We start from the raw sequence: 17,054 nt of genomic DNA on the forward strand, positions 1-17,054 counted from the left end.
GGTTTACCATAGTAACTGAAAGGTCACACAGGAAAAGAGAAAACAGGTTCACCAAAACAACCCACCGTGGGTAGTAGTAACCCGGACAACCACACATCTAAAGGTCAGAGACAAGAAACTGTAACTTTCAGGAATTCCACAAAGGAAACACTACCTGCTCAACTGGAGAAGCTTAACACATACGGAGTTACTAGAGTTAACAGTACTTACAACCAATACTCATGCTCCCCACAAATCTCCAGAAGATACTGAACCTCAAACTTTAGATTTCAATTTCCTTTAATTTGTACTGGTAGGCAAAAGCAGAAGATACAGGCTTATCTTCTCTAGGAAGAATAACGAAGTAGAAAAGTAAGGCCAAGAAAGCCAAGGTCCTTTTTTTTTTGGTACCGGAGATTGAACTCGGGACCTTGCAAGGCAGGTGATGGAACCACTGAGCTAAACCCCCAGCCCCCAAGGTACTTTTAATTCACTAAACAGTCCCAGATTGTATTTACAAATTTTGAGAGATTGGATTTCTGATTTGACATGGCTTGGTATGAGCACTTTTAAGAAATTATATGTTGAACGGATAGCAAATTCAGTCTCTCTCCTAATATACTACTTTTTCTTAATTAGTCTTTGTTCCCTGAATTTTAAAATTACATTTAAAATGTAAAATCTGGGAACATGATTTTTTTAAAAAAAAAGCACTACAGAGTTCACACATAAAAAAAGGTTCACATCTGAGACACCCTTCTAAATGGTGTGGTTTCCAGGCCTAGCTCTCTAGTTGGAACTATTTGGTTTAAAAAGTTTATTTGTTTTTGGTGCTGGAGAAGGAATCCAGGGCCTTAAGCAGGTAAACATGTGTTCTATCATTTAGCTACATCCCGGCCCCATCAGAGCCCCATTTAAGTAGATTTTCTTTCTAGAGGCCCGAGACAGACAGGACAGAGCCACACTTACTTGCGGGAGGAGGTGGCAGGAGCCGACAGAGTCGCTGAGGCCCATCCAGCCCTGGTAGTCGGGGTAGTCCCCGCGCCGCAGGAAGTACTGGTGGCCTTGGTAGTTGGGGCGCTCGTACAGCATCCAGCAGCCGCTGTGCACTCGGATGGAGTTGCAGCGGCCGAAGTAGGGCTGCAGGTTGGGGCTGTCGGTGCTGCAGTCATAGCAGCGGCCCTGGAAGCCCCGGTCCTCGTAGAAGGTGATCTGCAAAGGAAGACGCGGAAGCATGAGCGATTTTCCGCCAGAGGGGATGGTGCAGCAGAATAAAGACAGAACATCAGGTACCCAGGACTTACCTTTCCCATTTTGGAGAGCAGGAGCAGCAGAGGTTTTCTTGGTGCTGTGTGGCCGTGGGGGAACGACGCTGTATATATAGAGCAACCCTGACTGCTGCCTCCAGAGGAAATCACACAAAAGGGCCCATTCCAGTGAGTAAGGGGATTTTGCAAACTGCCCGCTCTGCTTTCCCTCCTGCGGATCACTGGGGTTGGCTGAATGGTTTCTGCTCATTCTTTCTGGTAGGTTCGGGTTGCTTTGATTCACTAAAGCTGTTGTTGCCACCAAAGTGAAAAGATGCTTTACTCTCGGTAGTTCAGCAAAAGGGTGAGCGAAACTCTCCCTAGGCGATTATTTTATAGCTTACTTTGCTAATTGACTTCTCAAAGGTAAGTAAACTTCAGTGTATTCTGCTCGGGGACATGTGCTTTATTGTTTTGTTTTTTAATCTTTAAAAAACCAGAATTTGAACAATAAGAAATCTTAAGGAAGAAGGAATCAGGAAAAGTAATCTGTGAAAATGCTTTGCAAAGGATAAAGCATGGCTTAAATTCCGGGGTCTCTGATCATCATTGTCACTGTGTGGGAGAGAGCCTTGAGTAGAATTGTTGCTGGAGTGGAGCTCTTAGGTTTGGGGCCTGGGAGTCTGTCTTGTCCTCCTCACCTGCCCCTGAACCCTGGAGCTGAGATCTGCACACAGTAGGCCCTCACTATTTGGCTGTGGTGGAGGGAAAGCAGGCCTGTGGCTTGTGGACTTCCTCTCTTTCTCATCTTCTTTGTTAAAGATGGTAAGGCAGAGCTGAGTGTGGTGGCGCACACCTGTAATCTCAGCACTCGGAGTCTGAGGCAGGAGGATCACTGTGAATTCGAGACCAGCCTGGGCTACATAGTGAGGTCCAGGTCAGTCTCAACTACATAGTGAGACCCTGTCTCAAAAACAAAAACAAAAAACAGAAAGGTGGTAAGGCAGACTTTGTAGATGGAGTGCTATGAGAATAGGTACTGTATAGAGATCACTGGAATGGGGTTTTTCGGTGGGGAAGAGAGATTGGACTCAATTCCAATTCCAACATAGACAAGGGGAGATTTATAATCATAGAGCATCATGCAGATCAGTGGATAGAAAATTACTAAGAGGAAACATTGAAGGGCTGATTTGATAAGATTATTGGTGAAGTCAGGCCAAGGTGCTCAGGTAACCATGGGTGGGGGATATTCATTAAACAAATTCGAAGGATTTTTGCTCAAACTGGATTCTACAAGAACAGTCACTTTGAAGAATTTTTAAAAATGCTAAAGATGATAATATTCATATCCTTCATACATAATTAATAATATGGGCCTTGATAGCACAGTGTTTACAGTTTAGCTTACAGTTTGGAAATGAAATGTGATCAGTGAGTACTTTCACACACAGATTGATCACTTTGATTGAAAATATATTTTGCCTATGGTAATTTTGATATCACAAATGATGACTATGTGTTTGAGTGTTCTTGACCAAGGTTTTAAAAGAAGGAGGAACATATGTGAAGACTGCTGAAGACTGCGTCAGAGCAGATGGAGTCATTGAAGTGCTGATGGTCCGAGTGCATCCCCCACTCAGAGTTTCAGCAAGGGTAGAGCAGAGGGGCAATGATGCGTTCAGGGCCTGTACCACAGGCTTGGCAGGGGAGCCAGCACTAAGTTGCTGTGGCAACAGCAGGACTGCAGGTTGCAGGAGTCACTGCTGCATACACAGGAGATGCTCTTCAGTGGAATGTGCCCATAGTCCAGGAAATCCTCCTGAGCATATGTCACCATGAGGTCATGACCAGCCCTGTTCTAAACCCACCTCTCTGCGGCAGTGGACAGTGGATGCATAAACCAGCTTTGTTTATCAGCTGTGAGTGACATTTAGGGGTTTGTGCGTGCGTGCATGCGTGTGTGTGTGTGTGTGTGTGTGTGTGTGTGTGTGTTTGTATCAGGTCTATCCCCTCTTTTCATTTTCATATCACCAATACAGTTTTTTTGTGTTTTAATTTTATTCCTCATTACATTACAGCTGTGTGTTCATTCTGTTAAAATGTTTCAGAACTCTTTGAAGTAGTGTGAAACAGAAAAGTCAATACACAAAAAGCAAGTCAGAAATATGTCCTCATACTCACTGTTTTATTGAACACAGGCTCATGCATTATCTTCAATTCCCTAATCCCCTTCATGTTCTAGAATTGAGGTGTTGGCTGATAATGCACAGAGATATGACAGAGCATGTCTTGTCTTAGATATAATGTCTCATTTCATCTTCTAAAATGCAAGAAACTAGCTGAGAGTTCTTTCATTATCTTCCTTCACAAAAGTGCTGTTCAGTTTTACTCTCTCAGCCTACTTGTCTTTCTCTGTGCATTAGACTTTTGAGGTAAGTTCTCAGACCTTAACACAACCGACCATAATCCACTGTGCTCTTGCCCATCCTAATACCCTACATTCCCTCAGGGAAGCCTCTATGTTGTTTGTCTACAGAGCTGGCCAATATTTGGGGTCATTTCTACCTCCCTTCAATCTTCCCAGGTTAACAAGAACAGGACAGAATGGAGGATATCAGAACCAGGAGAGTGAAGTGTCTGAATATACATTTGGTTTCTGTCTTTGGACAGTTATATGGGTTGACCTCAGAGATGACTTTGAAATCTATATGGGGAAGTCACTTTTCCAGGATAGAATAGGAATCATCAGTGTTTTAGTTGTTTTTCATTTTTCCAGGGCCATATTTATCTATTTACTTAATAAGTAATTACAGAGGCTGGAAAAATATAACATGGTCATGATCGTTATCTTTGACTTTATAGTTGTTTAGTCTGTTGAAGAGATTAAACAAATCCAGAAAGGTACCTATAACTAGTGATTGGAGAAACTAGGAATTGAACTCAACTCTGTCTAACCCCCAGGCCTAGGCTAATTGCCTCTCAAATATTGTTTTAGATATTAACTTTTCAGATGTGCATATCTTATATCTTTCTGAATTATACACTTTTCATAGTAGGTACACTGTCCTTACCAACCCTGAGAATTGTTGGCTGTAATAAGAGTTTCTGTAAATTCTAATGGATTGATCAATAGATTGATTTCTTCAGCCTTGCTCTAAGATCTTAGCATTTAACGGATTCTAAGGGGCTCTATAATTCTGGGTTTACTTATTTGTGTGATAGCTGTAATAGGTGACTGTCAAAAGGTCTTCACAGTCCCCTGATTTTGAAAGCATTTCTAGAAAATAGTTTCCTCTGGCCTTGTCCCTTATAATCTCCTTATAGAATAAGGATGCCCAATTTTAAAAGATTTACAATGTATTTGTTGTACATGAGAATAGATATACTTTCTGTGATACTCTGTTGTTGGAGATGCTAATTATGAGATATGTCTATATGCAAAAGCATGACGTAGAAATAATGGAACTGGAGATTTTAGTCATTATTCTCAGTGGCATCTCCAGGACCTCTTTGGTGTCCAGATTTCTCACTGGATCTTCTTGTTCTCTGTTTCATTCTCTGTAGCCAGTCCAAGGAGCATCCCTATAATATAGCACAACTATAGTAAAGAATAGGAATGATGATTTGTATATTGAACCTCTACAATATTCTAGCATTTACATAAAACATTTCATTCATATCTCATGGAAACATGAGGGTGAAAAACTGCAACTAAATAGAAAAAAACAAACAAACTTGTTTAACTCAACATCTACGAGGTAGTCAAGCCGGAAACAGGCCATGCCTGAATTGAACCACTGACATATCCCTCTTGAAACCTAGCAGATACTACATATGTCAGAGCTGGAAAAAAACGGAGCTCATTTTGCCCATCAACCTCATTATTCAGAGAAGGGAACTGGTGGTGTGCTAAGCTTTATCAGATAAAATATGGCTTTTTAAATATTCCATTTCATCCAGATTAAAACGGAACTTGAAATTAACAAAATTATTTCCAGTAATACATGTCACTTTAGTTTTTCCTTTTTTGTTAAAATAGAGCCTACATGTCATTAGTCACCCAACTAGAGGACAACATACAATAATTTAGCTAAGGTCGGGCGTGGTGGCACACTCCTGTAATCCCAGCACTTGGGCGGCTGAGGTAGGAGGATCACTGTGAATTTGGGACCAGCTTGGGCTACATAATGAGTTCCAGGTCAGTCTCAACTACATAGTGAGACCCTGTGTCAAACAAACAAACAAACAAACAAACAAAAAATAATTTAGCTAAGTCAGCAGCAAAACTACAAAATTTCCTATATATTATGTATTGGTTAAAGCTGTGACTTTTTGATACTATGTGTATTTCCTATTTACAATTTATATCATATGTTCCGTCAACAGTAAAGAATATTGTTTTAAAATAATTTCATTATGTAGAGAGATGTTTTTATTTTTGGGGTTATTTTTTTGGTACTGGGGATCGAAATTGGGTCCTTGCACTTATGAGGCAGGTGACAGAACCACTGAGCTAAATCCCCGGCCCCTATAGAGAGGTTTTTAAACAACTTTCACCCATTTAAAGTGCACAATACAGTAGTTTGAGTATATATCAGCACAATTTAGAACATGTTTATTTGCACAGTGAGAAACTCTACCCTTTAGCATTCATTTCCTTGTCCATACATCCTCCTGGCCCTAAGCAACCATTAATCTACTTACTATCTCTACAGCTTTGCCCGTTTTCGGTGTTTCACATAAATAGAAACACATAATATATAGTTTTATGTAACTAGTGTCTTTAATTTAGCATAATGCTTTCAAGGTTCATCATGTAGCATGTGTCAGTGCCTTATTTCTTTTTATGATGAAAGAATATTCTGTTGTACAGCTGTGTCACATTTTGCTTATCTAATAATCTATTGACATTTAGATATTTGGGTTATTCCCACCTTTTTTGCTACTGTAAATAATGCTGCTGTGAAGATCTATTTATGTTTTTGTTTGAATGTCTATTATCAGTTCCTTTGATTACATACCTATAAGTGGAACTGCTGAGTCATAGGTGACTGTATATTTAACTTTTCAAGGAAATGCTAAACTATTTTCCACAGAGACCACTATTTTACATTACCACTAATAATTTATGAGGTCTCCAATTTTCCCAAATCCCCCCCAATATTGTTATTTGTTTGGGGGGGGTTAAAATATTATGATGACCACTCTAGTAGACCTTCACAGTATCACACTGTGGTTTTCTATGAATTTTCCTAATGACTAATGATATTGAGCATCTTTTAATTTATTTGCTAATTTTTTGTGTATCTTCTTTGGAAAAATATGTATTTAATTCCTTGGCCAAATTTTCAATGGGATCATTTTTGTTTTTGAGTTGTAGCAGTTCTTTATATATTCTGGATCCTAGAACCTTATCAGATATATAATTTGTAAATATTTTGTCCCATTGTTTGAGTTGTCTTTTCTCTTTCTTCATAGTGTCTTCTGGTGCATAAAAGTTGATTTTGATAAAGTTTAATTTATGTTTTCTTTTTGTTGCTTGTGCTTTTGGTGTCAAAATCAGGAATTCATGATGATAAAAGGTCACAAAGATGCATATATATTTTTTTCTTCTGAGAATTTCATTGATTGATTGATTGATTGGTACCGGGGATTGAACACAGGTCCTTGCACTTGCAAGGCAGGTCGTGGAACCACTGAGCTAAATCCCTGGCCCCTGAGAATTTTATAATTTGAGTTCTGACATTTAGATTTCTATTCTACTTTGAGTTACTTTTATACATGGCGTGAATTAGAAGTTCTAAATTCATCTTTTGTACATGGATATCCAGTTGTCTCAGTACCATTTGTTGAAAAGAATATTCTTTCCCTATGAATGGTCTTAATATCTTGGTCAAAACTTGATTGAACCTAGATGCATAGGTTTACTTCTGCATTATAAATTTTATTCCATTCATCTATAGTTTATACTTAAATCAGCACCACACTTCTTGATTATTTTTTGTGGTAAATTTTGAAATTGGCAATGTGAATTCTCCTATTCTTTATCTTTTCTCAATATTTTTTGGCTATTCTTGGTCTCTAGTGATTACAAATGGTTTTTAGAATCAGCTTATCAAAGATGGGCATGGTGGCACACACCTGTAATCCCTACTCTTGGGAGACTGAGGCAGAAACATTACCAAGAATTTGAGGACAGCCTGGGTTACATAGTGGACTCAAGGCGAGCCTGAGCTACCCAGTGAGACTCTGTCTCAAAAATAAATAAATTAATTAATTAAAAAACCCAATCAGCTTATCAACTTCTACAAAGTAGGCAATATGAACAGAGTATTATATAATAAACATTAATGAATCACTGTATAGCTGAATCTTTGATAATTGTGTCCATAAAAATTCATATTGGAGTTTAAAGTAAAGATGACTGTATTGATTGTGATGTTGAATTTGAGGGGAAACTGAAGATGGATTAATTTCTTACACTTTCATTTGTACAATAATTTAAAGGTAACGAAGTTTGTTCACAGTCTTCTCCCATCTTTTCATCATAATCATCCTGAGATTTAATATGACAGGAATTTATTATCACTTACACTTTTCAACAAGGTAACCTAGGTAGAAGACAAGATGTACTTGCTCAAAGAAATAAACTAAAAAGTGTGCTTACCAATCATCTTGATAGCCATGAAATTGAGAGGCTTTTGGGGATGAAAGACTTTTAGTGCTAAAACTGGAAGAATCCCAGTAAAACTGACCTGAATCACCCTTTACCAGGAAGGACCACAGGTAAGGTAAGAAATCAGGCTGTTAATCGTGATTTAGCGTTTCTCCTTCTGATGATGATCTAATCAAGCAAGCTTGATTTTCCCTACTGTAGAAAATTCTATGTAAAACCCTCTCATCATGCAACTTTTCTTGGCCAATATTATCTGAAACATCAGCTATCCTAGCCTCCCAGCAATTCCTTATCTTTTGGGATCTTAGTTATAGTGTATTCTGTATATTTTCTATGGCTTCTTCTATGGGTTGTAATTTTTTCTATTCTTCTATTATATTATTCTATTCTTCTATGGGTTCTAATAGTTATTCAGTTTGTCTGCCTTTCCTCTCTCCTGATTGTAGGTCATGGAAGGGTAGCACCAATCTACCTTCGTTTTCACTACAGGAGTTGGATATTTTCTATACATACTGTTGTCTGACTAACCCAAAGGTAGGCAGACACTCAAGATGGCTTTTGGTGACAGATAAGTTGTCTAGAGTCAATACTTATATTAGAATTCAGTTTGGACTTAAATATGAGCAAGTGACACTTAGTGCCAGCAACACAGTTTTTATTTCATTACATCTCCATGTGGATCATTACAAGAAAGGTGCGGCTTAATACACATGGATGACCCTTCTCAGTGAGCCGATTTTGGCATCCATGGCCCCCCAGTCATGGTACCGCCTGTAGTCTCCCAGCCAAAGCAGATACTGCTGCCCCTGTAGTTGGGCATCTCGTAGAGGACCCAGCAGCCCTCCAGCACGTGGAGGGAGTAGATCTCATTGAGAAGGAAGGAATCATGGATGCAGGAGCAGTCTTCAGTGAGCTCCAACACAAGACCTCAGTAGTCATCTCTCTCGTACAGCCTTATTCTGTGAGAGCTGGTCTGTTGTGACAATAAAAGGAAAAAATGGTGTGCGTGTCATGTCAATTAAAGTGACAGCCAGCCTGCATCATCATGAAGCACGATTTTCAGAAGATTCTGCAAATGTGTTTCTAGTCTCACCCCCAACGTTGTTATTCTAACAAATTAGGAAGAGTATCAAAATAAAGCTGACATGACTGGTGAACTGGAGACCTTGTGGAGGAAACTAACTTTGAAAATAGAGGGAATGAAAGTGTTTCCTTTGTAATCAGCCATCTGTCACAACCATGGCTGCTGAACTTGCAGAGATTTTAACCATTTCCATGATGACACCGCATAACTGAATCCTATCTAGATTGTTTTTAAGTCATTATTTTGCACTTAGGAGATGCACAATGATTCAAATTTGCTGAGTCCACATATCTTTTTCTTTTTTAAACTGCAGTTGAGGGTTTTGATTCATCAGAATTGTTGTATCCCTGCTGTGTAACAAGCCAATACCACCAGCAATAGTATCATTCACAAGAAATAAAAGTGCCTGCATTTTGCACTTCTGCCCAACCAAGAGACAGCAGACAACACAGAAATGCACAAACTCTCATTTTTATATTTTAAAAATGTAGATCAGATATAAGCTATGGATTTCAACAAAACACCTGAAAGGCTTCCACAGCGTGCCAGAGTCCACATATCTTTTAAAATGACACTTTGGCAAATCTTTGAACCATTTGAGTTTCTTGTCCAAAGAAATGTCTGTTTTATTTATATCTCTTTGTGTATCTATATATTTTTCTAGCCTAAATTTAATTTCAGTTTTTGAATCTCCTTGTCACATCACATAATTTGGTGCTTGCAGAAAGCGTAAACACACTTTCCATGTGACTAAAAAACATGAAGCAGTATTCGGGTGGAGACTATGGCCCATGAGATCCCAACCAATTACCTGTCTCTGCCCCTGGTAAGAAACCAGTGGATAATTACTTCTGGAAAATATAAAGCTACACAAGCTGAGACATATTGTGCTAGGTTCATACGTCAGTATGTTATAGAATGTAGTGAAAAATATCGCTGGGGTCAGAATCCATTCTGCCTGTACTGCTCTTGCACAATCTGTTAATTTTTAAATCATTAAACATTATTTAAACAGGGGCTGGAGATTTCGCTCAGTGGTGCCGCCACCTGCCTCACAAGCACAAGCTCCTGAGTTCGATCCTCAGTACCCCCTGCAAAAAAAACCTAAATAGACTTTTTTCTTTACTGAACAACATAGGTTTGATTTAGAAATTACAAATTGCCTAGATGCTACCAAGTTATCTAATTCATTTAGTTTTCAAATTTATTTGTCTATTTTTAAATTGATAAATTTGTGTGTATATACACTTTTCAAAGTATATACTTGTGTATACTTATATAAGTATATGCACTATAGAATATCTAAATCTAATGAATGTATGTATCACCTTATGTAGTTGTCATTTCCATGGTGAGAGCACTTAATATCCACTCGTAGCATTTGTAAAGAATATAATGTATAATCATTAACTCTAGACATTGTGTCATCAATAGATCTCTGATCTTATTCCACCTGATTACACACCTTTGAACAACATCTACCCAAACCACCATCCCTTTCCTAACTGCCCCAGCGTCTCCTAACCTATATTCTACCCTCTACATAAGATCACCATTTTTAGATTCCCTATGAGTGAGATCATGTGGTTATTTAACTTTCTGAGCCTGGCTTATTTCACTTAACATAATGCCCTCCAGGTTCATCCACGTCATTGCGCATGACAGAATTTTCTTCTTGTTATGACTGAAGGACCTATAGCTATCAGCCAAGTTTAATTTTGAAGGTTACAGTGCCATGATTTCTTGTGCCTTAAAACAATATTGATGTGCATAAGAAAGCAGATTATTGTTCATATATTTTTAAAATGTGTAAAGGTCTTTGTTATCTTTAGTGTGTTTCTATTCCTCCTGAGAACTTTAGTAGGGAAAACTGACAAGTAGGAGGTGATGACTACTGATGACTGGCGCCCAGGCACATAAATGGAGGCGAGACTCACATAGGGAATGGCAGGGCAGGAGCGGACCGAGTCGCTGAGGCCCATCCAGCCCTGGTAGTCAGGATCGTCCCCGCGCTGCAGGAAGTACTGGTGGCCTTGGTAGTTGGGGTGCTCATACAGCATCCAGCAGCTCCTGTGCGCGCGGATGGAGTTGCCGCGGCCCAAGTAGGGCTGCAGGTTGGGGCAGCCGGTGCTGCATTCGTAGCAGGCCCTGGAAGCCCCGGTCCTCGTAGAAGGTGATCTGCAGTGGAAAAGAAGGTGATAGAGATGTTCAGATGGAAGGTACACTCCCCCAGCGTGGATGCTTGGTAGACATAGTGCAGCCTGTCCATTGGCTCACCTTCCCCATACTTGATGACAGCAAATGATCAGCGTCCAGTGTGATGGGGACAAGAGTGGCAGCTGATCTATATTTGGCATGATGGCTGCTGTGTTGGCAGGAACAACACAAAAGGGAGCTGGGGGTAATGCCTAAGGGGATTTCTGTGTTCTCTTATTTTTTCATTTAGGATCATGGGGCAGGGAGTTGTCATTCTCTCTGGCACTTTCGAGTTGTCCTCAGTAGTTCCAGTGAAAAGAATTCAAGTCAGCAGAGCCATTATGACCTTGCAGACAAAGGATGCACTTGTCATCCTATGCAACTCTCTAGAAATATATGACATGCCCAGAATTTTGCAAGGTTTGCCTACAGAAACTGCTGAGGTGGAGGTTGGTGGTTTTGTCTGAGAAAGTTCATAGGAGTGGTATGAATTCCAGGAGGACTTGAGGTGCACAAGGCCAACAAAAATCTCAACCGAAAAATCCTCGACTTGAAAGGTATTGCATTTCGATATCAAGTATATTATGACTTTGATTTTTAAAAACTCGCATATGTTTAAGATAAAAGATTGGATCCATGTGAACACTAAAATATCATTCATGGTTATCAATGAATGGAAAGATTAAGGTACTAACTGTTTTGACAAATTAGTTTTGCTAGTATTTCCTTACATTTCTACTATATGTAACTACTATAGGATGAAAAATAGTAAAATCAGTAATTTGTATGGGTGCTTATTCTACATGAATATTGCTTTATGTTTGTATGGGGAATTGTGGCTAAGCATTTCACTGTCCCCAGTCTGCAGAAGAAGTACAATTCTATTGCATTATCTTACTTATAATCATTAAATCATCCCTTTTGCTTATACTGCTGTCACTTCTACTTCCTTTAAAGATTCAGGAAATGTTTTATGAAACCCCAAATGCAGTTCTTTATTTTGATGTTAATTTGTACAGTCCCACTGTAAGTGTTGTTTCTAATTATAGGTGGAAAATGAAGTTTTATTTGCAATTGGAAAAAAATACAACAAAAAGAATGGTCATTTAGAAAATAGTGAAGATACTTAATAAAATTTTGATATGAAAAGCACAATGTGAGGAAGTTTTGGAAGCCCTTTAGTGAATTAGAACAGGTAAAAGCTAAAAAGAATACATTGCGGTCTTAACTTGTGTTGTTGCTAAGTATTACATGTCTTATTGGAAATTGCTTGAGGATTCCCTGAAAGAGGCCTGTTTATTTACCAATTAGTCTTTAAAGTAAAATTTACCAACATTTACCCCCCCAAAAAGAAAAATAGTAAAATAAAAATTTTAACATATGATTTACCACTAATGGTGCAAAGCATTTTTAAAATTAGATATACTGTATTTTATCTTGAGATTAAACACTACTCCTTGGGCTGAAAACAAAGAGATTCAAGAATCTGAGACACTCAAAGAGCAGGAAAATACACAGGATTCTTCCATTTTCGCCACGGAACCAACCTTCATTGAGAGTTTTTTGTTTTTTTGGTACTGGGGATCAAACTCAGGACCTTGTGCTTGTGAGGCAGGCAGTGGAACCACTGAACTAAATACCCAGCCCCAAGAGTTGTTTTTTGTTTTTGAAATTAATGTTATCGTTTGCCTGTGTTTTCTTTCACACAAATGTTGCTGTGTCATTGAGCCAAGGTGTCTGCCTAAAGAGCTTTCTCTATTTTGACTAACCTTTTTTTGTTTGTTTTTTTTTTCATTGAGTTTATTGGTACAGTTACATTCATCATTGGGATCCTGTACGTTTACATGACAGATCTTGGTTCTCATTTTTCCCCCATAACCCTGCCTTCCCTTCATCCCTCCTCCTCCCCTATTTACAAGACTTTGTTTCCATTTTTTCCTTGTCTCCTATTTTTTCTTTTCCCTTATTTCCTGTCCCCTACCCTTCCCACTTCCCCTATACCTTTAGCCCTTTTGTTCCTATTTCACATTGTCAGTTATACAGTTTGGATCGTATTTACACTTATAGTTTTTCACAACATAGAAACTATTCTGTATTTACACGTGTGTCCTATTTATTTCACTTAAGAATATGATCTCAATATGACCTCAGTGTTCCTATGAATGACTCTAGTTTCTCATGCTTTATGGCTGAGTAGTACTCCATTTTCTTTATCCAGTCTTCTTCTTTAGAAAAACCACATCTTCTTTATCCAGTCTCCAACTGATGGGCAATTGGGCTGTTTCCAGGTTTTAGCTATTACAAAATGTGCCACTATAAACATGGGCGTGCATATATCACTGTGGTATGATTCTTTTAATTCTTTTGGAAACATACCCAGCTGTAGCTAACCTATTGATTTGGAAGCACTCCTTACATATGCAGGGATAGTATGATAAAAAGCTCAGATTTTTTTTGTCATCCTATTCCATGTGTATGTAGGAAGATGAAATAAAAACCTTTATGCTTCAGAGCAATGGAGAGAATCTAAAGGGATACCCAGCTATAGCAAGCAATGCATTCACAATGATATTTGTGAAAATCCTCAGGCAGCACTTAAAGCAAATGTATAGATGGTAAAAGAAGAGGCAACAAGAGCTACAAAGAAAAACTATTCTGTCATAACTAGACGAGCTAGACAAAAAGAAAACTGGACAAATCCTAGGCAGCTATGCCCCTGGGAAGAAACCACAGGTCACCAATATCCTTCTCTGCCTCCCTCCTAAAGCTTCAAGTCTCCTGGTAAATCCTAAATACAATTGTTATCAAGCACTGTGTGGAAAAGACTACACTGATCGCCCCAGCCACAGACCCCATCACCATTTTCAGCAGAGGTCGATAAACCCACATGTTTTTGCATACACTACTGAAAATGCTCTGCAAAGAGATGGCAGCCCCCAAGAAAGGTATGGAATTCTGACAGTTATTTGACCAAATTGTTATTACAAACATGAACAGGCTAAGCCATGTACCTAATCAGCATTTTGAAAAGCTGCTGAGAGTAGAAAATTTTCTTTTGCTACTAGTCACATTCTGCAGAGAGAAAGCTTGCAGCTATTTTTCTTTTAATGCTTTATTGAGATGATTTAAGTACTTTCCTTTTGAGAACACAGTAAAGGCAATCAATGACCAATTAATTTTATTTTGGATTACAACTTGGGAAAACTGTCCTCTACACCACCATGCAGAATTGAATGCCACACATTTATAGAACATGCTAGGAAGCCAGTCTGCCTACTCTGACACAGAAATATTATACACTCTCTGAATTTTCTATTAGTCTTATAGTCACAATGAAGTAACATGAGATACACACATTTTTTTTCTTTTACCAAAACATACTCTGCAGTATGCTTCTAAGAGAAGAAAACTCAACATTAAAAGTAACATTGGCAGTGCTGTTTGCATCAAAAGCTAACTGTAAAGAAAAATGTGCTGGCAAAACTGTAGCTTTAAGAAGGTGGTTTTCATCTGCCACCAGAGGTTCTGTTATGCAGTTCCATGGTGCCAGTCCAAGTCTCTAAGTGACCTGCAGAATGAAAGGATGATTTTAGTATTAAGTACATCAAGATAACAGACCACAAACACTAGCTTCCAGTCCATAGGGAGTTAATCTAAAATATCAAATGCTAACTGACAAAGATGGATTATATAAATGTAGGTATAAAAGAATTTTCATGGAACTATTCTGAAAGATTTGGAAATTGAGTTATATTTCTCAACTAAATGCAATGTGTGACATCATGCTGAATCCTGTATAGAAGAAAAAAAAATGTATGCAGGTGGTAGGTCAGATGAAATACCCATGTTGTAATTCTGAAATTAATAACTCTACTGAGGTTATTTAATGAATGAGATTCTGTGTTCTTAGAAAATTTAAACTGAGGTAAACAGCACAAAATGAAAGGATAGGTAAAAATTCTAATGGTTTGAAAAAGATTATATGTCTACATCTATACATGCTCAAAAAGAAGAGATAGAGAAAATGGTAAAACTCTTGGGACAAAGCATTAGCAGAAATATAGGAGTTTTTTGTGCTATTCTTACAACTTTAAGTTTGAAGTTTTTCTGTAAGCTTGGAACTATTTTCTTTTATTGAGTTTATTGGTACATTTTAGGTATACAGTACAATTACATTCATTATTAGGATCTTGTACCTTTACAAGACAGATCTTGGTTCTCATTTTTTTCCCCTTGTCTGCGCACTATTTTCAAACATAAAAATAAATAATAAAAGTTATACTTCTTTTGGCTAACCTTACCCAAAGTAAAAGTAAATCTTTTTAAAGTTCCTTAGTAGTTATATTCTGTGATTATAGTTTTATTTTGAATTTTGCATATATTGCTTTGAATTTAAAGTTATATTGCCCTCTCTGCCTTGTTTCCTTCCTTCCATAACATTGTGACTTCTTCAGGAATGGTAGGTAATAAAGGGAGCAATCTTGCTGCAACACTTCTCTCAGTCCTGACACATTGCTCATTTAGTCCTTGTAAGAACCTTATAAGGTAGAGCACAGATTAATTCATCTAAAGTATTAAGTGAGGAGCCAAAATTCAAGAATGTTGTCATTGCACTCTTTGGTATGGTCCTATCCATTTCAAGTTGATGTCTTGGTGATGTTCACAGTACCGACACTTTCCTAGGAAGTGATATTACTCATACACATTTTGACTAGCAAATGGGGGCACTAACACCAATATAATTAAAAAAAAGAAAGAAATCTTTAAAACTCTTTCCCAGAATATCTGGATTTTTAAAGAACAGTTTCCCCCTTTTCTTGGTAGATAAAGAAATTTAGTGGCTAGAAATGAATAGCAAATTCTGAATAAGGCATTGTTTTTCGTTTTTGTTGTTGTTGTTGTTATTTTTTTTTTGTACCGGGGATTGAACTTGGATTCTTGAGCTTGCGAGGCAGGCAGCAGAATCACTGAGCTAAATCCCCAGTCCCAGCCAGGCATGGTAGGGCACACCTGTAATCCCAGCACTCGGGAGGCTGAGGCAGGAGGATTGCTGTGAGTTCGAGACCAGCCCGGGCTACATAGTGAGTTCCAGGTTAGTCTCAGCTACATAGTGAGGCCCTGTCTCAACAAACAAACAAAAATCCCCGGCCCCAAGGCATTGTTTTTATCTTGAGGTTTAAAAAATGGTTTTCAGTTAAAAACCATGATATAATATCCATAAATCATAAAGGAAAATCTAAGGATCCCAAATATATAAAATGCAAAGCATTCTCAAACAGCAAACTATAAAGGCATATTGTATCCATTTAACAAAATATTTTTTTCTGTAATATAAAAGCAATCTAACAAACCAGTGAGAAATACATAGATGTATATTTATATGTATTGCAGATATTTGACTATTACAAAAATATTAACAGTAGTCATTTATGAACAATGGGAAAATAATGTTGTGAGAAGACATTTATTTCACTTTTTACTTTTTCTGTATAGTTTGAAATGTTTACTTATAAGTACATGTTACTGTTATACTTTTTAAGTGGTTTAAAAGAAACATCTAGGAGTTAGAAAAAATTCCTAATAATAATAAAATAATGAAATATGAAAGGAAAAACACAAATGGATTTTCTGTTGCTTGAATACAAAGAAGAGGATTTTATGGAAGGACTCATCTCAGAATGAGGCCCTACTGCAAAGTGAGCACTGCTCTGCAGAGGCCCCATAGCTTAAAAACATCGATTGGCCATAGAGATGTCTGATGCCTGGAAATGAGCCTCACTCAGTCAGTAGAGACTGAACATGGCACAGAACACAGAACGTTCACTTACTGCCATTTCACTAATCAATGATAGTTACTGAATCTTTGTTG

The 17,054-nt window shown here is 38.0% G+C and overlaps 2 protein-coding genes and 1 pseudogene across 9 annotated transcripts in view; all 3 read right to left on the bottom strand.

Annotated features, from left to right (window-relative positions):
• The window catches only part of LOC104856591 (gamma-crystallin B), a 2,550-nt gene extending 1,233 nt beyond the window's left edge, over positions 1-1,317 (bottom strand). The window contains exons 1-2 of one of the 2 annotated variants that reach the window (XM_010616078.1): positions 1,284-1,317; positions 949-1,191 (exon numbers count right to left, since the gene is read on the bottom strand). In XM_010616078.1, coding sequence (XP_010614380.1) covers positions 949-1,191; positions 1,284-1,292 — 252 coding nt within the window. In that variant the 5' untranslated portion in view covers positions 1,293-1,317. Of the gene's footprint in view, positions 1-942; positions 1,192-1,283 lie in introns of both variants that reach the window. The other variant, XM_019206316.1, reaches the window with a different exon arrangement.
• A 7,289-nt stretch (positions 1,318-8,606) lies between these two features.
• Positions 8,607-11,275, bottom strand: LOC117283233 (annotated as a pseudogene).
• A 3,025-nt stretch (positions 11,276-14,300) lies between these two features.
• CUNH2orf80 (chromosome unknown C2orf80 homolog) overlaps positions 14,301-17,054 on the bottom strand; it is a 22,613-nt gene continuing 19,859 nt past the window's right edge. For all 7 annotated transcript variants that reach the window (XM_033764587.1, XM_033764588.1, XM_033764583.1 and 4 more), the window contains one exon: positions 14,301-14,753. In XM_033764587.1, the coding sequence (XP_033620478.1) occupies positions 14,745-14,753 (9 nt within the window). In that variant the 3' untranslated portion in view covers positions 14,301-14,744. The remainder of the gene's footprint in view (positions 14,754-17,054) is intronic.

The sequence above is a fragment of the Fukomys damarensis genome, unplaced genomic scaffold (assembly GCF_012274545.1).
Source record: "Fukomys damarensis isolate Sample0158 unplaced genomic scaffold, DMR_v1.0_HiC HiC_scaffold_16, whole genome shotgun sequence".
Lineage (NCBI taxonomy): Eukaryota > Metazoa > Chordata > Mammalia > Rodentia > Bathyergidae > Fukomys > Fukomys damarensis.